Here is a 24682-nt window from a genome sequence, read left to right as displayed (position 1 = left end):
ATTTCCAAAAGTATAAGCAAACATCCGACATTTATTTTAGTATCGTATGGAGTCGAATATTACTGTTATTCATTTCCAAAAACAAAAGCAATCATTTGACATTCATTGTAGCAGCTTTCGTGGCCGATTGTTACCGCTGTTCATCTCCGAAAGTAAAGGCAAACATTCAACTTTTTTTTTGTGGCCCGACGTGCGTTTTGGTGGCCCCGGGCCACTGTAAGTGTCGAGCCCTGAATAAGTGCAGCACAGTACATGAAGGATGGGCTACTTGAGTAGTGAGTATTTATTGCAAGATCAGATTCCGGCTATGGCTTCTGAGGACAGTGCTATTACTGTAATCATAAACATTTACCGAAGAGGATTGTTCGCATTAAAAAAAAGCGAAACAATCTGAGGGGGCCTTGACGATTGTGCTAGAAAAGAAAAGAAAAAAGAAATGCCGAAAACTCAAAAAAGATTCAAGTCAAAACAGGGGTAAAATACATGATGATTTCTTTTTTTTTTGTCTGAAAATCGTAAAGAGTATTATTCCGTTACTTCGAAATTTATCAGAATAAACTGTTGTTAAATCATATATATACTATTCTTTATTGTACTAGGCCTATACTTCCAGATCATATACCACACTATTTTCATAATCGCATTGCTTGAAAAAAAAAATATTCAGAGCTTGCGTTCTCGGGGGAGAATTAATGAAACAAACTTCGTGAAAGGAAAAAAGTAAAAAAAAAAAAAAACACTAACGGGAGATTGATGTGTGGACAGTGGACCGTGATTAATGCCAAAGATATAACTGTCAACACCTAAGCAGGTGCGCCATGACGGTTAAGAAATGTACGCGCACGGCATGACTATCACGATCGCGAATCAAAACAGAGTGGTCAAAGAAAGATGATGGGCAGAGCGTACAGCTGTAGTGCTATTGTAAGCACTCCATTTGCACGGCTGCTATAATATATGATGCATACCGTGTACGTGTGTAGGTACAGTGTAGGTGTTGGGGATTTTCCTTGTCAGCTGTGTACCGGGTATTTCTTTGAGCGCACGACCGTTCTGGGGCTCAGAATATTTACAATCGAGTGTGAAAAGATTTGTGACATGTCTTCGCTGTCCACGCGCGCTTCATCGGAAATGCTGAGTGATGTTTGCAATTTCAATTCGAGCAACATGCTGGGAAAAACAATAAGTTAATTAAGATCGGGACATGAGATTTCACTTCGAGGTAACCGAACTTCGAGTTAGTTTTTTCGAGCTACGCGAATTTTAACACACGAAAACTCCATAGGAACAATCGGGACTTTCATTTTGCCTTCGAGGTAAGCGATATTCGGCTTATCCGAGTCGAGGTATCCGAGGTTGACTGTATACTACAGAAGGTACATACACGTAAGTCCATAAAGAGCCCTCGCGATAAGTCCATCATCCCGTCCATGGAAAAAAAAATCGTACATTCTAGCACAATCCCTGACCATTGGGGTTCATCATGTTCATCGTTGCAGAATTCAAAATGGTGCATTGACCTCTGCAATTTATGCGCATGCGTGACGGGAAATGCAGCGATCTCTTGCATGCGTGCGCTGCTTGAGTGTAGCAGCACAGTCGACAGCGTGACCTTTAAAAGTGCAGCTAGATCGCGTGAACTCCTGATTGTTCAAAATAAAATCACCGTCAATGAAAGACGATGTACCGTTTGCACACGCTGCGAAGAATTTTTTTCAGGAAGTTGTGAATTGTGCTGTTGATATCGATAACATAGCTACTAAGTCTAATTAATGAGGATTATCTTTAATGAGTTTGAGGTGACAAAAAATGATGTCAAGAATCAAAACTCAACGTGATTGTGATATTCGCTTTGTGTTTGCTCTGTATTGTGGGCCACCCTGGTACAGTCCTGTTATATTTCTACAGCGACTGGGCTGTGTATAGTTAGATATTGCCGTGCATGTGGGGAACTCACCATACCGTTAACCACATAAACACCACAAAACCAGCTTGCTTGCAAAGCGATGCGATGTTGATGAAAGTATTGTTTTCATAACTTGTAATGTGATTTTCATAAAAATACATTTTTTTTCACTCCATTTTCATATTTGTTGGAAACGATGGGTTTAAAATCAATAGCCAAGTTACAATGGCCGCTAAATTAAGTGACTTCAGATTGACATTGCAAGTGCTTGTGGTAGGCCCTACATTGTGGCCTTTGGTGCTAGCAATTGCTCAAGCAAGTGCCGCTCTGGAAATAACAGGCATGGTTTTCCTTAACTTCTAAATTGCTTGATTATCTGTAAATGGTTTTAAATTTGTTCTTTTCGTCTTTTCTCTTTCTTTTTTTTTTGAGTGTCTGTCTGTTTTAATTGTAAATATTCTCTCAAAGATCTACTTCCAGATTCTGACTCCACAATCAATGGCCAGCAGCGCAGCCAGCGCAGTTGTGCCCCAGCATAGACCAGCGCATCAGCTGCCTTGTGTACCCTACTACTAGTATGCAGGAGAGAATATGCATGTGTTGTGATGTTGATGTGCTCTGAGAGCAAGGCTCGCGGTGCAGCTAGCTGCGATTGCGAATACCCGTTCACATATCTAGCTCGCTCGCATGCAGCCCTTTGTGGAACATAAGCAGAGTAAGAACCAAACAAAGGCAAAGCCTCGATACAGCCTAACGATGCATCCTGATCAATGGTATTTAAAGTCTCAAATTGATTGTAACTTTGCAAATAATGTAATCATGCAATATATCAATGTTTACAATATATTGTTTGTACATACCAGTACATTTTTCTGTATTACTATCATTGTCTACCAAATTTATTCCAAATTATCTACAGTTCAACCTCGATTATCTGGCCTCCTTTTATCCGGAAATCTCTATTATCCGGACGCGTTCACGCAGTGAAGGACTTTTTTTTTGTCCAAAAATTGATAAAAAACAGTGGCTTTAAAGTCAATTCAAATTTCTACAAAACTCACATGATTTACCTACTATCGATTCCCGACAGAACTGAGGTAAAACATGTATGATTTTCACATTGAGATACACTTTATTTTTGTGAAGAAGGGACTACAATTTTGCGCAGGCTAGCATACAGTTGTAGATTACACTACCGTTGTGGGGTACGCAACCTGCCCTGTAGCTGCCAGTGCACTGGGATGGCGGCTACAATTGTATAATTATATTCTTCCAGAGCAACTTGAAAATGTATTCATAGTATGTAATAAGACACTTCATACCATTAACATGGATGATGTTTGAGGAGCTATGACAATTCCTTGTAGCTGCCATGGTGTACTATTTGCAATCTTCTAACTGTTTTGGAATTTAAGCAAAATAATGAGCTCTAGTATAATACCATGATAGCATATGAGACCCACACAGTGCAGGGCTGGGCCAAGCCTGGCCTGAATCATGGTACCCCCCCCCCCCCCCCCCCCCCATTCTGTGCATTTACATCACTTAGCAGACTCAGCCCAGGCTAAATTCAAACTTTTCATTGTTTTGTCATAGTGGTGCTCTTCATGTAAACAAACAATTATTTGGGAGCCATTGGGGGTCACAGTGCAGAGGTGCTGGTGTGGGCAATTTGCAGTGAACAAAGGACTACAGTGTTTATACACAGTGAACTTTTGAACATCACACTCACAGCTGCCCATTCCTTGCTGGTTATCTATTTTCACAAGAACAAGAATATGTGTGAGGAAAAACGAAACAGTGTATTACACTCTACAGTCAAGATGATTTGATGATAACAAAGATTCAAACACAAGTTTGGAAATTAAGGCAGACAAATTCTACCTCTCCTCAAATAGTGATGATGATAATGATGAGTAGCGTACACTATAGTACCAAAATTTTTTGTCCTAAACCCAGGATTACAACATTATATTCTAGGATGTCACAATCATTCTCATCCTTGCAGACTTCCAGGATCGCAATTTGGTACCCCATTTTGCCCAGCTTGAGTTCACAGTGAGAAAGGCCTGGCCAAGCTTAGACCAGGCCCTTGCAGAGACTACCTCTGGTACCACATTTAGCCTCTTGAGCATTTACAGTGAAATAAAGGCTGGGCTCAGATTTTCACTGTATTTCGGGTCTGATGATCATGCTCATATGAAAGCATTTTTTTTTCAACTTTCCTGTACAAGAGCATACAGTGATGAGATATACTGTTATACCTGCAAACAAATGAGACATGAATCTGTTTTAATCCAATCAAACATTTGGAGTGTTGTTGTTGACACGTTGTATGCTACCATATTTTTCTGTTTAATTCAGATATGACGCTGTGAGGTAGTTGAGCAACCAAAGAGAGTATCGCTAGCTCATCAGACTGCTGTTTTCCGCTGAGGGGCTTAGCTGACGATGTCTGTCCGTGAGATTCCCAGCAAACGGCTTGACTCCGTGTCATTCAGTACCTACAGCTGCAATGAGCTGAGACACCTCAGTGTCAAGGAGTTGACGAACCCCCGTGCCTTTGATGACCTAGGCCATCCCACTTTTGGAGGCCTCTATGATCCCCACCTAGGTGAGTGTGCTTCACCGTTGACTTTAGCTTTTAGCTCTTATGTAGAGAAGTGCCATCCCATCAGCATATTTCATGTGTTCGCAGTGAAAAGTCAGTATCAAAGTCACAAGAGCTTGACTCCTGTTGTGTGCTAAAGTAGGTAAGAGGAAAGGAAAGAGGCAAAAGCTAAATACTTCAAAGATGCTATTTCATTTTACTTCATTTATTAAGTTTTCCATACAAATTATATTTTTGTGACATACACTGTACCTCTGCAGATCAATGAATAGTAGCCAATATTAAAAGATATGTGTACATTTTACCAACACAAATTGAGATGAGAATTCAAATTAATGCATTTACATCATTCTAGAGTCTGTCATATTCATATATGAAATTTTACAAAAGTTTTATGACTTGTACCACATATGATTACAGGCCTGCATTTTTTTATTTGTCATGCTGCAATAGTATTCTGATAATTTGACTCAGAAGTTTGATGTTTTGAGGAATAACATTATTATACCCCCGCCACACGTAGTGTGAAGGGGGTATGTAGGGATCACTGTGATGTTGGTCAGCCGGGCGGGCGGGCGGTCGGTCGGTGGGTCGGGCGGTCGGTCGGTCTGTTGCAAAATCTTGCGTCGCGAACTCTTTCTACAGTTTTGAAGCAATTTAAGTGAAACTTAGGGTAAATGATGATATTGAGGTATAGATGTGCAAAACATGTTTTTTGTGTTTGTCAGACAATGCGTTGCCATGGTAACCATAATTTTACCAAAACCTTCTGGATTGAATAACTTCCATAGTATTTAAGCAATCAATTTCAAAATTGGTATCTATGATGATCTATAAGTGTAGTTATGCAAGACACTCTTTGTGTTTGTACTTGCCAAAGCATTGCCATGGTAACCACATGTTTTCTTGTGGAGTGAACAACTTCCACAGTTTTGTAGCATTTGAAATCAAATTTGGTAGGCATTATGGCCTTGAGGCATAGATGTGACACACATCATTTTTGTGTTTGTCGGACAAAGCATTGCCATGGTAACCATAATTTTACCAAAACCTTGTGGATTGAATAACTTCCACATCATTCTAGCAATTAAGGTCAAATTTAGTATGTATGATGATCGGGAGGTGTAGTTATGCAAGACACCAATGTGTTAATATAAGAAAAATGTGTCGCGATGGTAACCACTCTTTTTTGTATCAAATGGAACCATTTAATCTATGAAGGTGAAGCTTGGTGTGTATGATGCTCTCTTTACATTGTAAGTGTAGTTTTGCAAAATGTCCTTTGTATTTGACAATGCATCACCATGGCAACCTCATTTTTTTTTAAATCCTGTGGAGTGAACTTCTTCCACAGTTTTCAAGCAATTGAAACCAAATTTGGTAGGTATTATGGCCCTGATGTATAGATGTGGAACACATAATTTTACACAAACCGTTGCCATGATAACCACAATTTTACCAAAACCTTGCAGATTGAATAACTTTTCCATCATTCAAGCAATTAAAGTCAAATTTAGTATGTATCATGATCTAGAAGTGTAGTTTTGCAAGACACCAATGTGTTAGTTTAAGGAAAATGTGTTGTCATGGTAACCACTCGTTTTTGTATCAAAATAAACCATTCAAGCTATGAAGGTCAAATTTGGTGTGTATGATGGTCTTTAAGTGTAGTTATGCAAAATGTCCCTTGTGTTTGTATCAGACAATGCATTGCCATGGTAACCACACTTTTTACCCAAACCTTGTGGAAAATTAATCTGTTTCCAATTCGACAAGTGCACAAACTTGGTATTAACGTCATTGCAGAGACTCCAACCCCAAGCACCTTCTGATCGGGAGATTCTCCCGCCTGAAACCCCTAGCAAACGGGAGAATCCAATTTGATGTGCGCAAAGCGCACATCACGAGCACAAAGCGCGAAGTTCCTTGCGGCTGGGGTCTAGATGCTCTCTCGTGCTATCTAAGGCTTATTTTTTAACATATATATACAATGATATTAAGTAAGAAATCATTTCAAGCAGGAGACACAGAGCCAGGGCGGGAGAAATTCAATCTCAAGCGGGAGAACAGGAGATTTTGCAAAAATGGGCTTTCGGAAAATGGGAGAGTTGGAGTCTCTGCCATTGCCCTCATGACATCACATACAGAGTTGTATGAAGCAACACTAGGGGCGGGGGTATTAATCACCTTCAGTGATACAACCTGTAATTCTAGTTGTAGTTGGAAGCATACTGTAATGGAAATAGTGACCATAATATAAGATTGCCAATACAATTCATATTGTGTTTGTATGATCTCTTTCTCACATTTCAATAGGACCAAGTGACCGTGACGAACTGTGTGGAACATGCAGCCTAAGGCAGCTGCACTGTCCAGGTCACATGGGTCATGTGACCCTACCACTTCCTGTCTTCAACCCCCTCTTTTTCCCTCTAGTTCAGCAGGTGAGGCAATTTGAGTGGAAACTGTGATACTTACCTTGCTGGATGATTTGACAGAGTATGTCTCTTCTTTCAATAGCTGCAAACTTTGCAATGATATCAAGATATGTGGTTGTTCTCACGAGTGAGAAATTGTGTATTAAAAAAAAAAAGAGAGAGAAGAATAGATAATATGCAAATGTCCTGAGTGCAGTAAAAAGAGCATATTTACTCTTTCCCTCCCAGTATGTGCATCCCTGTTGCACAAAGGACTATCTGCGTGCCGTGCATACTTGTTCTGCTGTTGACAGTGAAATGCCAGTATGGATTATGATTTTTGTAGCAAAATTATTCTTTAGAAAGGTACCGTTTGTATTATGAAATAATGCTCTACAAACTTCACTGCAGTGAATATCATTTCTACTCACAACATGGGCTTGTGGAGTGTGGACAGATGGGTAAATGCATATTGAAGCAGGCCGAGAGTGCAGTATTTGATTGAGTTCTATGTTGTTGTTGTTTTCAGCTGTTAAGAGGGAGCTGTCTGAAATGTCACCATCTCATGGCCCCAAGGTGGACGCTCCGTCTGGTTGTCCAGCAGCTACGTTGCCTTGACAATGGTCTCCTAGGCAGTGTGCGAGACCTGACAGAGATAGCCCAGCAGGTCATTGCGCAGTCTGAAGCTGATGATGAATCGCTGGCTGATGATATTGATGCCAAACTGTTGGAATACATGACTGATGCTCTGAAAGGTGAAGACTTAAAAAAAAAATAGTGATACCCTTACAGTGAAGCAGATTTTTTGTATCCTAATTTTCCACAGAAATGTATTTGTGTTGTCAGTTCCTAGTTGACATGTATACATTTGTATGATATATGCTATGGCTATGTCACTGTACACAGAACCAAATATCATTCCTTCACGTGGTTCTAAATTTCCCAAAATACAATCCATGTTACACGTTGTGTAGTTTAACAGTGTTATGGATTTGGTTGACCACACTATTAAATGAGCAAAATTGAGAAAGAAGGTTATTTAGCACATTTGTGTGAATACAACTGTTATACAGTTTGTTGCAGTAGCTCAAGGAGATTAGAAAGACATTCTTTCTGGCATTGGTTTACAACTAGCAGCTGAGACAGAACACTCTGATTAACAGTCAAGTATGATCTCACATCAAAGAGTCTAGTTACGCAAATTATGAAAAGAACTGTTGAATTTTTATGCCCTCTGTATCAGAGCAAGCATCTCGACATATGACAGCTCAGCAAGCACGTCACATCCAAGACAGCCGCCGGCACGTCATCCAGGATTTCATTCGGCATTACGTGGCCTCCAGAGGGCGCAAGTGTGCCTTGTGCCAGACCCCGGTACGTGAGATCCGCCCCCAGCACAATAGTGTGATTCTAACCAAGGCTAGTGCCGGCCCAGGGCAGGGACTACAGACTGTCTTCCTGTCACCCCAGGAGGCTCGCAACCACCTACGTCAGCTGATGGCCAATGATGGTGAGTGTTTGGCCTCCCCCTCTGAAATGCAGACCTTTGGTAGGAAGATAGTACTCTTTGTTTTAAAGGAAACCAAAATCCAAATACAAATGTGAATTGAGTGAAAGCAGCAATATTAGTAGAACTCATCAATGAAAGTTTCAGGAAATCAGTCAATTAATTAGAGAATTTCAAGAAGGCTGATTGCACTGTTGTGTATCAAAGGAAATCAAAATACAAATACAAATGTGATTGAGCGAAAGCAGCAATGTTAGTGGAACTCATCAATGAAAGTTTCAGGAGATCAGACAGTTCATTAGAGAATTTCAAGGAGACTGCTACACTTTGTGAGGTTATTTTTGACAACATTTTAAAGAAAATGTAAGGAGAATTCCATAAAATTCTCATTTTCCATGAATAATACATAATACATTGACTTGTTACTGGCATATGTAAGGGGTGATGTCATTCCTTGTACTTTCTGAAAGAGGTTACTCAAATGCTGATAGATTGTCCAATTTTCCTCGCATTTTCACTGACCCTATTCTCCTATATAGCATTCCTGCTTTTACTCAGTCCACGTTCATATTTGGGCTTGTTTCCTTCAATGCATGACTCTGAAGGTGCAAATGAGAGAGAAATTTTAAGAATGCTGAGTCTGCCCTTGAAATGCAGAATATATCAAAAGTTTGGAAGCTTTAGGCTTTTGTTTTGTTTTGTTTTCTTTTTTTGGTGGTGGTGGTGGTGGATGTTTGGGTCTTCAGAGAGCATGATTGTACAATTTGTCAACAATTTTTATACTTTAATTACCATATGGTTCACTTGTATGTGACAGCATGCTGTTACATTAGATATGCAGAAAAACATTACTACATTTAGAATGTACATGGTATTCATAGGGTGCTTTCCAGCTTTTGCTAGTGCAAAATATAGTATATGTTTGTTAAAATTTTGATTAGTGTAAATCTTACCACCATTTCCAGGTCGAGTTTTGCGCCACATTTTTGGAGTCCTAAATGTACCAAGTTCCGGCAGTGATGGGAACTCGGTTTCAGCCATTGACCAGTTCTTCCTGGAAGCTCTGCCTGTCATCCCCTCAAAGTTCAGACCTGTAAGTCAAACGGAGGAAAATCAGAACAATTCTGTTCCCAAATGATTATTGTGGCTTTTGTCTAATCACAACTTTAAAGGGATGGTATCGTTCTGGTTGAGATGAGAAGTTAGAGTTCAACTTTCTGCAATATGATTAGAAACAACTTATATGAAATATTAAAGATCATGGGATTCTAAGAGGAATTAACAGTTTATTTTATGAAAGTTTGTTGTGAATTGGCTGAAATATCCAAAATCATCCTAGTAAAAGATATGCTCCAACTTTTATTAGTACTTCTTCTTTTCTCTTTTTTTTTGGTTATCTCAGCCATTTCAAAACCAATTTTCATCAAATAAATTGAATTCCTCTTAGAATGGATACTCTTTGATATTTCAATGGTATATGTATATTAGTGGTTTCTAATTTTCTCATGAAAAGTTTGAAGGTGCATGGTCCCGGTGTTTTAGTCAAATGCGTACGCGGGCGCACAACGCAAGTTTCCTATAGAGACCTACGCTATAGACTCCTCTTTGGCGCTTACGCTGTGGCCCACTTCCCCGAGTCCAAAGAAGTCTGATCCACTGTAGTCAATGGTCCGATCACAGTTAGGCTCATGATTCGGCTGGGGGGGATGACCACTTTAGCAAACTTCTTTTGTGATGTCATAATAGCAAGAATAATGCACGCACCCTAGCATTACTACAGACTGCGCGATGCGCAGAGAAAACAACGAAGGCAACGGTACTTAGCAACACCTACGCACTTTACTCTTGATGACAGCTCAACTTTGGTAATCTTCGTATCAATGCTAACGGTGATCGGCAGTTTCATCGACAGCGCCCTCTACACTACCGGGACTATGCACCTTTAATAATCTCTATCATAACCAAAAACTATTCCGTCCCTTTAAAGGGTTATTATTTAGTAAAATGTCTTGTCACTGTAGAATTGTCTACATATTAATATCTTTGTAGGAAAAAAAAAAAAGATGTGCTCCAGGAGGAAAAAATAGTGAATAATATAGATCAGAGTAACAACAGCAAGAGAGATATCAAGAAAAACAGAATGCAAATGGGTAACAAAGAATGCTCAGGTGAGAATAAGCAGCAAAAGATATAAAGAATACAGACAATGAGTTACAAAACAAAACAAAATACTTTCTTTATAGATATTTGTTGGATTTGATTTTCTCTTTGTGGAGCCTAGAGACCTATGGTTTATAGACATTTTTTTTTTTTCTTTATGTTTTTGATTTTTCATCTGTAGTTCATGTACATTAATTCAAGTTACCAGAAATGCAGATTGCAAGCTATAAGAAAGTATTCCTGCCCTTCTGGGTTTTAAGCTTATAGCATACTTGCCAACCAATAAGAATTTATCAGATTCAGTAAGATTTTTTACATTAAAAATAGCCAAATATGATTTTCTGTCAGAGAAATAAGATTTTTAAAAAATATTTAGATATACCTTTCATGTGTATTTTCTGAACATTTGACTGAAAGTAAGATTTTTAACTTCAGTTTGCATATAAAATAAGATTTTTTCAATCCACGAGTAGGATATTTCAACTTGAAATTTTGGCAGGTATGTCATAGTTATGATTTTTAACTCCTTTTTAGAATACGAAATCTAAAATCTTACACTTGTGCAGCTTTATTGACAAAACAAGCAAATGTGTGTTATGGCAGCTGGATAAGTGTTTCCTGACAATCATGTTTATGCAGTTGAAAAGATAATGCAATTGATTAGATTTGGTTTCACTTACTGCTTCCAGATTTCCAGGATGGGTGATAAAACCTTTGAGAATCCCCAAACAGCCAATCTGAGTAAAGTATTGTCAGACTGCCGCACCGTCCAACATCTCCTCAAGGTGATAGGACATGCCACCAGTCAGGGGGAGGCCAGCGCTGGAGAGCAGCTTGTCAAGCTGGAAGACGTTCCCAGGACAAGAGACAACAAGAAGCAGTCAGAGAACAAAGAGAATATTGATCAGGTAGCTTTTCATTTCATGGATTGTTTGCTTGTTTGTTTGGGTGTTTTTTGTTGTTGTTGTTGTTTTTTTTTTTTTTGGGGGGGGGGGTTTGCATGTAAACAACCAGTTGCAGGAAATTGTTGTCAATCTTTTGTTACACAATCCAGTGATGGCATTTCCACAATCTCAGTGCATGTCTTGTAATAGGCATTGTGCTGTGTCAGTGTGCCACCATCATCCTCCATAGAGTATACACACAAGTATCTTGTAAGGCAGCAGTGTACGAGTATGTGTTTACTCCCATAATTTCTAAGCATTATGTTGTTGTATTCATTGCGAAATACCTAAAGTTGCTTTCTCTATGTCATAGCCTCAGACATTGCTCACTAAAAGCCTGGAACACAAACTCTTTTGTTCATGGAATTCACATTGAATTATTACCGTCACAGAATATGTGCCATTAAATGAGCACATATTACTCCTTACTACCAATTATGTTGTTCTTATTTCCAAACATATTCTTTGAGAATTTGATGAAGCACTTACAGCAGTTGCATTAATTGCATGTTGCACAGTAGGCAAACATCGGGTTTTCTCTGCTCTAGTGAGCCTGTGATCCACACATTGTACATGTTGTTGCTTTGGTAGTTGTCACATGTCATTGTCAGTTGCAGAATAACTGCATCTAGTGTTGTGTGCACTACCCATTGTTTGTCTTTATGATGTGCTATCAGAGTGTGCTGAGCTCCATTCCTGGTAAGACTCTCCCAGAGAAGCTCCAGAATGCCTGGACCAACCTGCAGACCCACGTCAACTGTGTGGTGGACAGTGACCTGGACAGACTCTCCACAGAGAAATTCCCTGGGATTAAGCAGGTATTGTTGTAACTTCAAGAAAGATTTGTGTTTACACCATGCTACCATTTTAGTTGTGTTCTACATCAAATATAAACTTGACTCAATGTTAAACCCTGATCAGAGATGCTAACTGTTTCTTTTGGGGGGCAATAGTTGTACTGGTTTTTGCCACAAATCATGTTTCATGGAAAATAATGTTTTTCCCAAAATTGTGTTACTGCACATGTATAGTGCAGGAAGATGAAAATACTGTTTTTCCACATTATATATCAGATTGGTGCCATGGTATGCCCTGTCAAGTAATTTTCATCTTTATTTCAGCATTTTTTGCAAAATTTCAATTCACACATCCTCGTGTCTGTACCACCTATCTCTTATAAGAAGGGATAGCGAAAATTAATTACCATCACAAAGACGTATCTTCCTTAGAAAGTGGCTGGTGATTATGCAATGAGACACGAGTCAATTTTCTTACTATCTGCATGGCAGGTTCTGTTTGGCACATGCTTCAAATATTTTTGAGCGGCGGCATCGAACATCTAGTGAAGGAAATAAGACAGTTGTGACTCCATTCTCTTGGACCTCCTTGGTAAAATTAACTATCCAAGCCCTGACAAATGTAACATCATAATTGGCAAAATTCGCAATATTCTCATTCTGATTCTTAATCTCTTCTATACATCCATAATTGTGGGAATTGAGAGAGGATGCATCAGAGATTACTTGTATGTTCAATAAAGCATCAAGCTGGTGTAATAACAATACAATACATTTGTATCTTTATCTCATAATTCAAAGTATGTGACCACAATCCAATGCTTTCCTCAACTCATCCTGCCCTGCAGCTGTTAGAGAGAAAAGAAGGTCTCTTTCGTAAGCACATGATGGGGAAGCGAGTGAACTATGCCGCCCGATCGGTCATCTCACCTGACCCGTACATCAACACCGATGAGATCGGCATTCCGGAGGTGATTGCTAAGCGACTGACCTACCCTCAGCCGGTCACTGACTGGAATGTCCAGCAGCTGAGACGGATGGTCATGAATGGACCAGATGCTCACCCAGGGTGAGGAACTTTCATTGATGTCTGCCACCTCTCATTAATGAAGCAACTATCACCTACTGGCTGTGAAAACAGTACTGATTTTTATTCTAACATATTGCCAGTCTGTACAAGTGGGATTATTTTGCAGATAGTGTCTTTTTTTTTAAAGGTGTAAAAACACTCCTAGTGGGAGTTATATTTTCCAAGAAAATGATATATGTTACCTAAAATGCACAGCGCTGAGGAAAAATATTGTCTTTGAGGTAAAATATAACTCTCAAGAGACTGTCAACTTAGGAAGCTGTGATAGACAAGGGAATATTATGGTCTATATATGTAGTACACATCTGTGCTCGCTATTCCTGTCAGCAGCCAATTAAATTCTGGAATTATATCACCTGAAGTGATGTCACTGCTCACAATATAACTATTTCAATCCTCCATGCAAAAGTCACAGTGTTTATAAAGACCATATACTGTAGCCACACAACATAGGCCTACAATAAAAACGTCTGGGTCTAGACCTACGTTTGTTGATCTGACAGGAAATGAGATCAAAAGAATTTCTACTTACCAGAATAGAATCAGATCTCATGTCCAACACTGAATGAAAAAATAGAACTCAAACGTGAACAATCTTTGCTCCTTGGAGTAACATATTGACAGTTTGGCTGCAACACAGGAACATATTTAGTCTAAATAGGCCAGAGACATAGCCTATTTATTATAAATGTTCACAAAACAGCCATGAAAGTGGAGATTTGTGTTGACTGTGTTTTTTGAGGTGATCGTAATGGGAGAATTAGTTATGTCTTAGAATATGGCTGGTAATTTTACAATATCGTTGATGAGATCTTCAACCCGACTGTCACTCTTTGGTTCGTTTGTCAAGCTAACAGCTACATGTGCTGAAGGCTATGGGTTGGACAAAGACCTGTCATCCAGCTTTGCTAGGTCCAGGTTGTGGATCTACAGGATGAATTTCTAGATCTTCTTCATTTGTTGGCCTCACATTGAGGGCTGAAGAAATGGCATCAGACATATCTTCCTTTTGGGCACCACTGGTGCAGCTGTGATATTTAACACTAGTTTCAGATTGATGTCCAGAAACTGCCATGATTTGTGTGGTTGGGAAGCCGGCATGATCCAGGGTTGTCACACTTGTAGCTCTCAAGCAGTGGTTTGTGTACTTTCTGCATCCAGCCTTCTTGGATATGATCTTTGTGGACTCTCCCAGCTGATTCTTTCCTATTGACATGTTAACATACCACTGAGGATCATCTTTCGTAACCTGTGGCCTTGGTCTGTGTCACATCCATGGACAAAGAGGGTGCAGCTTATTCTTGTACTTCGTCAAATTACTCACTGGGCATCTTGGGTGTCATGGTATCTCAAACATTAGTCCAGCTTGTGAGTGCTCATCATCATGATTTTTGTCGGTTTATCTTTAAAAGTAGCGGTGACCACTTTCTTCCATGTGCAGCTCAAAATAATCTGGTGTCATTTCTCATAATACGTTCTCTCATCCACAGTTGGCAAAATAAATCATGACTTCGCTGTAACCCTTCCACAGTATTCAAATCCAGGCTCTGCTAAAAGTGTTCCATGTCACTTGGGTGCTTTGATGGGTGTCATTTGACATTACCCTTTCCACTTTTCTTCAATTTTTCCTAGAAGGCTTTGAAGATCTTGTTAGAACCCTTGAATTCATTGACTTTCACAATGTCAACATTGGGAGTGGTTTGGAAGTGCCTGTGCAGACCATAGCAAATCACTTGCAGTGAGTCGTTTTCTTACAGTACAACTCACCAGCCTTATTGCGAGCTCCTGCATAAAACCTTGACAGCAGACTACTAAGTATCTAACTCCATGTTGCTCATGTTTTCAACATCTCCAACATTGCATGCTGAACAGTTATCCATGAAGATAGACACTGCACACTTGATTGGTCTCTTTTTGCTTTGCTATCTGCTACCTCTTAGAAACTGCTCCAAATCCTCCACATTCAACATTTCGAATCTCGGAGATTCTCGTACTTGCCATGTTGAAATTTTCCAACACGCTTGTGCTGTACGTATCTACGATGCGAGTAGTGAACGTAACCAATAGCCTTGTAATGTCATTGGAAAATCAAATCGGAAGTGAATTTAGGTGTGGGCTGCAGACAATAACTTGTACAGTATTGTGTGCAAAAGTCGCGGAGGGGTTATGTTTTCTATCAGAGGGTTTTGCCTTTCTATCATTTGACCTTAGGTCAAGTGATAGAAAGTCAAAACCGTGAGGCAATGATAGCCGGAACTGCACCATGTCACTTGATATACTTTTGATCAGTCAGTGATAAGAATCTTGATTATGAGGTATATAATGTCTGTGCTGTCATATTTACTTGCTGCAGAGCTGTGCTGGTTGAAAATGAGACCGGATCAATGACCAGACTAAGTGCCGTCAACCAGGCCCATAGAGAGTCAGTCGCCAAATGCCTCCTGACACCAAGTAACCTTGGCAACCACATCACAGGATCCAAAAAGGTATCTTTCCTTATAAATGGGATCGTCTATTTCTTCTTACATATTTTGTGTTAGCAAATGAGAATAACAGTACCCTTGTATAGTACATTTAATAGTTACTTGTTTGATTTGCAGTACACAGCCGATTTTTCATACTTCAAGTTAGCTTTGAGAGATAAAATTGTAATATTTGTATAACATTCCATTTCCACATTGTATCTGGTGTATTTTTCTGATGGTAGCTTTTCTGTTCATATATCTTTTAAGTACATCACTAAACAGTGGTTTTGATTTATCCCAATATCATATAGTGTTTGGGTTTGTAAAAGTGTATGTGTCATTCCATTTAACCATTAAATTCAGTCCTGGTAGACTGTAGAGATCAAGTTTGTTTTTTTGTTTTGTTTTTGTTTTGTTTTTTGGCGTGATGTAGTACTTCGTAATCTGGGTAGGCACGAATAAAGTGAGTGGAATCTCTGTCTCCTTGTCTATGCAGGTCCATAGACATCTACAGACAGGTGATATAGTGCTGCTAAACAGACAACCAACTCTTCACAAACCAGGCATCATGGCACACAAGGTATGTCACTTCGTAGAGAAGCATTTATAGCAGGACACAATGTACTGTACTTGCTCTGTTGCTTTTTCCTTACACAGAGTTGTGCTCCTTCCATGCCATCACATTGTCTTTCAAAGACTCTTTTGTTTTATGAAGTTTTTATGAGCGTGTCTTTTCCATGTTGTGTTTACAAGTGCTTCTGAGTGCATACTCCAGGTTTCATATCATTGTTGACACAGATGTGATTTGCATGGGTTGCAAGGTACTGCTAAAGATTTAGAGCCAAGCAATCACCTAAATGCACGAATGATGCATCTCTGAATGAGTTATTAATGTCTTTTTACAGGGCTTGGTGTACTGTAAGAGAGCCTTTATTACCTCCGCCAAGGGAGGAGGTTATGTTTTCGTTACCGTTGGTTTGTTTGTTTAATAGTTAGTTCGTTAGTTTGTCCGTGTGCAAAATAACTTTAAAAATAGTTAACGGATTGGAATGAAACTTGCAGGAATGGTTGAGAATGATACAAGTAACAAACGATTAACTTTTGGTAGTGATCCGAGAATTTTGGGGGAATTTATGGAGGATTTTTGATATTTTGGCAGGTAGGGTCAATGAACTTGGGAGTTCAGGCTGCGCGTATTTGAGGTTTGCATGCGTGCACTAAAATGCGTGCTCTAGTTTCAGCTAGGGCGAGGCGCGCTGTGCAGCTGAGGGTTTATGACGTAACAAAGGCTTCTATATTGGGAAATCAGGCAATTTTTCAGCATGTATACCTATGGGTGGAAATCACTCTATGGAAGAGCCCAAAGAGCTTTTCCCCAGTAGTAGAGAGGAGAAAAAATCTCTTTGGGAAGAGCAAGGTCATGGGTGGAAACTAACTGCTTGGCGGAGGTCTACGCTCTCAGAGTGCTTTTCTAGTTTTTAGAATTCCGCTAGTGAAATATTATTATGATTAAAGACTCTTAAGTGCTACAGATGAATGGCCATTATGGCTTTATTCATCTTGAACCTGCATTGACAGATTCAGAGATATTTTTAGTATGCAGTAGTTTGTTTGAATATTTGCTTTCTATGGAGACTTGTTATGGTACATACATTAACACTTTAAGTACTTTCGGTTTAGATCACGTAGGCAAATCAGTGCAAAGCAGATTAAATCCTTCTAGGCACTATGCATGACATATTCTAAAGGGATTCATGTATTTTTCAGTAGATATCTCAGTATTACAATAACCCTTTTTCAAAGTACCAATAATTCAAATTGTATTGTTTTTAGGTCAGAGTGCTCCCAGGAGAGAAGACACTCCGTCTTCACTACTCTTCCTGCAAGACTTACAATGCTGACTTTGATGGAGATGAGATGAATGTCCACTTCCCCCAGAATGAACTCGGAAGAGCGGAAGCACTTACAATTGGTAATGTTTCCAACTTGTTACAAAATTTATATGAAGCTGTCTTTAATCTAGTTTAAAAGAAAATTAGCTTGGTTGGCCATACCTGCTATTTTCATGCCATTCCCACATAAACATAACAATTATGTTTAACCCGTTGAGGACGAGTCCCGAGTATACTCGGGCAAGTGTCTATGGGAAATGCGTGTTGTAGCAAAATCAAACCGTCCTCAACGGGTTAAAAAAAAAAATCTTTTTCATCAAGTAGCCGCAGAACTGGACCACTTGCAGATATGTGATACACTTTGACTTAACATGTGAAATTATGATGCCATCTAGTTTGTTACCACATACTCTTTGTATTATATTTACTTATGTAATTGATGTTTGATGTGTTATAGTGTGTTATTTGTTTTCTCTGAAATGAGTGTGAAGTAGGCTGTCATAAATTGCAATTACTGGTATTTGTTCATGGATTGTTCATAGCCTTTGCCCATTTGAAGTTCCGATATCAAGTACTGTAAACGTGGAAATTTTCGCGGTACATTAATTTTCGCGAATTTCGCGCTACGTTCGGCTAGCGCGAATTCAAAAACGCGCGAATATATCTTCGCAATTTTCTATGCACATTTTGAACGGCCTGAATTGTGTGCGCTTCGTCGATGATACTGCTACGTAGTACAGACATGTTTACGCATATAGCAGTATCATCGCACGCACCGCACGCACCGAGCCCATGGCTGATTGGTGTGCTACATCCCCGCGACTACAGTACTAGTACTACAGTACATAAATACACATGTACTATGTAGTTGAGCGCTTGTACTCGCACTCGCGCCGCTCGCTACGTCGCTTATCGTACGCTGGCATGGCATCGCTGGATAAAAACAGAAACTGTGTATTAACCCGCTGCGGAGCGCGAATTTAAGAACCCGCGAATGTGTTTTCGAGCCGCTCAGCGCGAAAAATTAATCGCGCGAAAATATTGACGTTTACAGTTGTTATATTGAATGAAATTGAGGTACATTTTTATGTACCTGAGTGGCCTGGAGTGTTCTGAACCCTACAATAGTTCTCTATTTGCCAAAAACAAACAAACAATCAAATCATTTGATTGAAAAAAAGAAGTGTCCAGATCTTGGTCTTAAGATTACATGTATTATTGTGAAGTCTATAAGTTTCCCACATATATTGTGTCTGGATGATGTCTTTGTCTTGTTATTGTGATGGAATTCTTGGATTTGTTTTGTTTATCTATTTGTTTGTTTGTTTGTTTGTGTAACATATTCCACACAAGGAACAATTATTGTAATTTTCAAACCTGGCCAACTATGAAATCCTGGTCATCATGCCTTTGCAAATAAAACATTTTTATTTCTGTTTCAAAGCAATTTGTCTTTAGAAAGAATGATTATCTGTGATATGTAAGGAGGAAAACGTTCAAGTGAATGCATAGTTCTAACAATAAGTTAATTAACACTGGCATATCATCAGCTGTATACTGCTTAGCTAATTTCCATGCAAATGTGTGATTCTGGTGAATTACAGCCAGTACCAGTCATCAGTACCTGGTCCCAAAGGATGGTACACCCCTTGGAGGTCTGATCCAGGACCACATTGTGTCTGGAGTGAGAATGACCATCAGAGGGCGCTTCTTTACTAGGTGAACCTCGGACAATTATTCCTCACCTCTACGTACAATGTACTTATAAAATACCATTCACATTCTTGGTGGATCTCTGTAGAATAATCGCTGAGATATTTCTCTGACAAAGAATTACTGTACACATAATCTACATTGCAAGAGTAACATTTCACAAATTGAGACTGGTGAGGCAGTTTTGTTCTTGAGAACAAATTCAAATTTACAACAATATTTTCAGCAATATTCCCCCTATGAGGTGATATACAGGTACACTTCTTTACTGTTATTGGGAATAATATTTTTGGTGAGTTTTTAATTTTGTGAATGTAAATAGACATAGCCTATGCAGTACATTCTTCTTCTTTTTTAAATCCCTACATGTCTTGTATGAATTTGTGTTTGCAAATTGTCATTGTGTTTATTGTTTGTGTTATTATTTAAATTACAATATTTGTACTTATCATCTTACAGTTATCATGAAGAGTACTTGGGTTTTTTGAATGTTTTTGTTCATTCATTTATTTTACCATTGTTCTTTGTAGACATGAGTACCAGCAGCTGGTATTCTGTGCACTGACTGACAAGGACGGCCCTGTAAGATGTCTACCTCCATGCATCAGGAAGCCTGCCCTCTTGTGGTCTGGAAAGCAGCTCATCTCCACCATCATCATAAACACCATCCCAGATGACTGCAAGCCACTTAACTTCAAAGGGAAGTCAAAGATCAATGACAAGGTAGATGCTTATTTGTCTTTACACAGAGGTTCCAAGTCTCCTTCATTCTGCAGAAGGCTGTCTTGAAGATCAAATGTCGCTTGATGTCCAAACAAGAAATTATTACAGTCCCTCTTAATTGAGAGGTATATTTGCCAATGGAGATGCATGACAACACATCTATTTGTTAGGATTTTACATTTTTGTGATATAAATGAATACATTTTTTATTCTACTGTTGGTGGCTTAGTTCTTGTTACATAGACTTATGGTGTAATTACTTAAACTGGACCGCCAGTCAAAGGAAATGATTTGATAATCTGTTTTTGTTATATAACAATCTCATCGTGAATTAACAACAGAAATGAGATGAACAGTGCCAAAAAGAAAAAAAAAGTTTTGGGCCTATTTTCATTGTCTTGCCTCAAGACTTTCGTCTATGCATAGATTAGACACTGTACCAATTTGGCAGGCCATGCAAATTGCTTATTTTATTAAAGATTGAACAATTGTGGCAATTCGGACAAATGAAAATCAAGTGAAATGTGTGGAATGCTGGCAGTACATAACTTTGGAATTGACACTGACAGTGATGAACAAAGTAAAAAGTCAGGATTCCAAAAGGTTTGTAGGCAGAGGCTACTTGTGTTATTACACATGCACGTAGGGTGGATGCAACTGGGTGTATGCGGTAAAATAAAAGCAAGCAAATAATTTTGCTTGTTGTATGTGTACACTTGTACCACTAAATAATGGGTCAATTCTGCATAATTAAAAACACAATATTTATCTTACTCGGCAGAGCACAGAAATATCCACATATTGATATCCACAGTATTGATCAACGTTGCATAATTGAGGGATACACGTGTATCAATTGTTACAGTATCGACATGGCAAAATACTGCACAAATTTTGTCTTTTTGTGGAGGCAAACAGAATTTTTGAAATGAAAATCGCTGTGATATGTGTTTGCGTGTGGTGTATCTGTCATAACCTCCGTAAAAAACAAAGTTCTTGCTTTTATGATACCCATTTGCACTTTATGCAGTGTAGGAACCTGTGCTGATCAGAAGAGATGAGCTGCTACCCCGTGCATGTACATTTCAGGTAGTTGATACGAGATTCAGTCATCAGCATCTAACAAATATGAATTCAGTAGGATTATAGTTCTACAATTTCAAAATTAAACATTCCTGACTTGCAACTAATCAAAACAGCTAGGAATTTATTGTGGGGTATTATGAAGAGAACTAAACATTTTCGTCCTAACCCTCTGTCTGCTGCACATTGCTGTTTTGCCAGTCATGGAGTAAACATAAGCCTCGCATCCCTAAAGCTGGAGGGAGCCCTCTGGAGGGGAATAGCATGTCCGAGGCCGAGGTTGTGGTCCGAGATGGCGAGTTACTCTGTGGAGTGCTGGACAAAGGGAACTATGGACCGACACCCTATGGACTTGTCCACTGCATTTATGAGGTAAGTGTTTGAAGTGTCCTAGCTCCATTGGGATCAAAAATCTTGAGTGGAATTTTCCAGAAGATGCATGAGTGGACATTTCAACAGCTCACACGAAGTGTCATTGTTCTATCTGTTTGCATCATTTGAAATTTGTTTACTCACCAAATGTGTTCCAGTGGAATAACATCCCAGACTGTTCAACTCATGAGAGAATGCTCGTCGTTACCAATGGTACATTATCGTGTGATCATGTCTATTCTTATCACCTACTGTTATATTACTATTCCAATCTAAGATGAAGTTTGACTTGGAAAATAAAATCATAACATTGAAGCATAAGTGCAGTATTAAAAGTGACATCTTCACATGTATATTGCCAGGTCTGAGTAATAGCAGGTCATGCTTCATGCAACCATAGAACTTCTGTACTTCTGTCCAGGAGCACTTTGAGAGTGGATGTTGTGGTTGCTTTTGTAATGACTTTGTTTAGGACAATTTCAATAGTGAAGTATATGCTATTCTCTTGTTTTCAGTTGTATGGTGGGCAAGTTGCAGGCAAGTTGCTAAGTCATTTTGGACGACTGTTCACCACTTTCCTACAGCAGCACACTGGCTTCACCTTGGGACCTGAGGATATTATTGTCACCTTGAAGGTTTGTGAGCTCATTTGCTTGTACCTCACATTGTGATATCATTTATGTATTCTTTTCTTTGTTTGGAGAGAAGATATGGTATTTAGCTGTTCTTCCCTTCGCTTTCATACCTCCACTTTGTTTTTCTGCAAAATGGAGATGAGTTTTGTGTATAAGGCCATTTGCACACATTGCACATTGTTTTTTTAAGCATTGTTTAGGTAGTTCTTGTCCCAATAGCGGGGACCACACGTACAAAATAGCGGGATGATGATTGCGATCCACATCTCGAGTTTTTTTGCGAGCGTCCACACGAACCAAATTAGCGGGATAGCGATCGCGATCGGTATCCCGCTAATTTGGCGAGCGTCCACACGTACCAAAATATCCCGCTAATTGCCGATAGAGATAACAGCAAAGCCTGCAAACTGGGTCACACAGCGCCCTTCTCTATCACTGCCTGCGCGCACTTCCCTTTGTCCGTCGCAGAGGCCTCGCTGTTGTGATGTGCGCATTGCATGATGGGATATAAAAACGCGAGATTCTAATCTTGACCGTTCACACGTACCAGCGCGGGGCCAATTATCCCGCTAATTGACGAACCAGCGCAAGATTTCTTGGGATTAGCATCGCGATGCTTATCCCGCTAATTTTCGGGTTTTTTCTGTCCACACGTGCAAAAAACTCGGGATGACGATCGCGATGCAAATCTCGAGATTTGTATCCTGCTAATTGGTGTACGTGTGAACCCGGCTAATATCACAAGCAATGCATGTTTCACACTTCCACGTATAAATAAAATGGGTTGTCTTTTTTAACCATAATCTGACCTATTTACTGTATTCATAACTATCTCTATGATAAAACAAAAAACAAAAACGCTGAGGCAACAAGGTAAGTGTTAAAGTTTTATGCTATGTACAATATACAATGAACAGCTGAAAGTTGAATGAACTTGTTATGTTGGGTAAACAGAGAACAATGACGTGCCAGTCACAGGTGTTCTGAGTGAATAACACTCCTTTATGCCAACTCACTAATCAATGACATTCCAAACAAATAGAGGAAAAGTGTGCATTTCATGTTTGGCAAGGTGAAAAACACAAAGGAAAAAAATCAATACTTGACTGTCAATCAAACTTACAAACAATAGATGGCCAGATGTGCAGAGTGTGGTACCACCTGACTTTCAGAAATCTACCTTGTGTTGATGACATATTTAACAAACAACTAGTTGATGCATTTACACGAATCGATGATGGAAGTAATTCAGGACTGACAGGCATCAAACCTATCCACAAGCTAGTAGTTAGATATGTTGACATGGCATCTGTTTCATGAAAGTCTTATTTCATTCTACAGGTTAAATGTATTTTCATGCAGGATAAAGTTCAACAAACTTTAGTATTCCTTGTTGGATTGAAATCCTGCTCTTTATATCTCCTGAGCTCTTTTGTTGTGTCAAAGTGATTTCATTTAATTTCGTAGACCTCTCTTTGAGGATATGTAGTAGTAAAAGATTTTCACATGCTGCAAAAGAGTACCGCCTTCTGCCATAAAATAACATTCACAATCTAGATGCACCCGTGATGTGTACAGAAATTGCATATGATGTAGTCATTTTAGATATTTCATCATTTCTTTTCCTTGCTTCCTCTGTAGATGCCATTTTAGTTCTCTGAATAGTACCAACTGTACTAGGTGTAGAACATGTGTCATATAAACTTTATGACTATATGACTATGACTTATGACTATATGACCACAAAAAGTGCTCTCAGAGTAGTGTTATATTATATGGGCAGTTGACCAGATATAGCATGACAACATTTGTATTAGTCAACAAGATCTTGAGCAAAATGAAATGAAATGATTTGATATGTTCTGTTTGTTTGCTTGTCAGTAGATCTGTGAGTCTGTAGTGGAGTTTGTGTGAGCAGAGCTTTCACAGAAAAAAAAAAACAAGATGGGAGAAAATGTACAAGCAAAATCAAAACTTCTGATTGATATAATGTCTGTGATTTTTGTTTTTTCCTGACTATTTGGAAGGAAGAGTAATGAGGAAAATGTTGCAAATAAGTTTTGATGTAACTGTGAATGTTATGTCTTAAAAACAGATTATAAAGAATATACGAGCATTATCATATCTCTGCAGAAAGATGTCATAATTAACTTTCTATTCTTTTTGTAGGCTGACAAAAAGCGGCACAAGATCCTTGAGGAGGCCAAAGGATGTGGGACGGAGGCAGTTGCTAAGGCGCTAGGAGTGAGCGGTGATAGCATGGAAGAGGAAGTCGTGTTGACACAGAGCTACGAAGACGCTCACAGGTCTGAATGCATTCAAACTCTTTCTATCTTTTTTCACAGATTTACATCCATACTTAAAAAC

The 24682-nt window shown here is 39.1% G+C and overlaps 1 protein-coding gene across 1 annotated transcript in view; it reads left to right on the top strand.

Annotated features, from left to right (window-relative positions):
• The window catches only part of LOC139729819 (DNA-directed RNA polymerase I subunit RPA1-like), a 69333-nt gene that overhangs the window by 2163 nt on the left and 42488 nt on the right, over positions 1-24682 (top strand). Inside the window, 16 exon segments of the mRNA XM_071640747.1 lie at positions 4271-4520; positions 6834-6961; positions 7464-7689; positions 8178-8444; positions 9407-9534; positions 11291-11509; positions 12223-12363; positions 13191-13411; positions 15786-15918; positions 16394-16477; positions 17731-17869; positions 19394-19508; positions 20033-20225; positions 21510-21680; positions 22196-22315; positions 24485-24621. Coding sequence (XP_071496848.1) covers positions 4358-4520; positions 6834-6961; positions 7464-7689; positions 8178-8444; positions 9407-9534; positions 11291-11509; positions 12223-12363; positions 13191-13411; positions 15786-15918; positions 16394-16477; positions 17731-17869; positions 19394-19508; positions 20033-20225; positions 21510-21680; positions 22196-22315; positions 24485-24621 — 2585 coding nt within the window. The 5' untranslated portion in view covers positions 4271-4357.

This window comes from Diadema antillarum, unplaced genomic scaffold (assembly GCF_040938485.1).
Source record: "Diadema antillarum isolate AM-2024a unplaced genomic scaffold, OU_Dant_1.0 seq00000264_RagTag, whole genome shotgun sequence".
NCBI lineage: Eukaryota > Metazoa > Echinodermata > Echinoidea > Diadematoida > Diadematidae > Diadema > Diadema antillarum.
The sequence above is the reverse complement of the archived record's forward strand: the minus strand, read 5'-3'. Positions and strand labels throughout refer to the sequence as shown.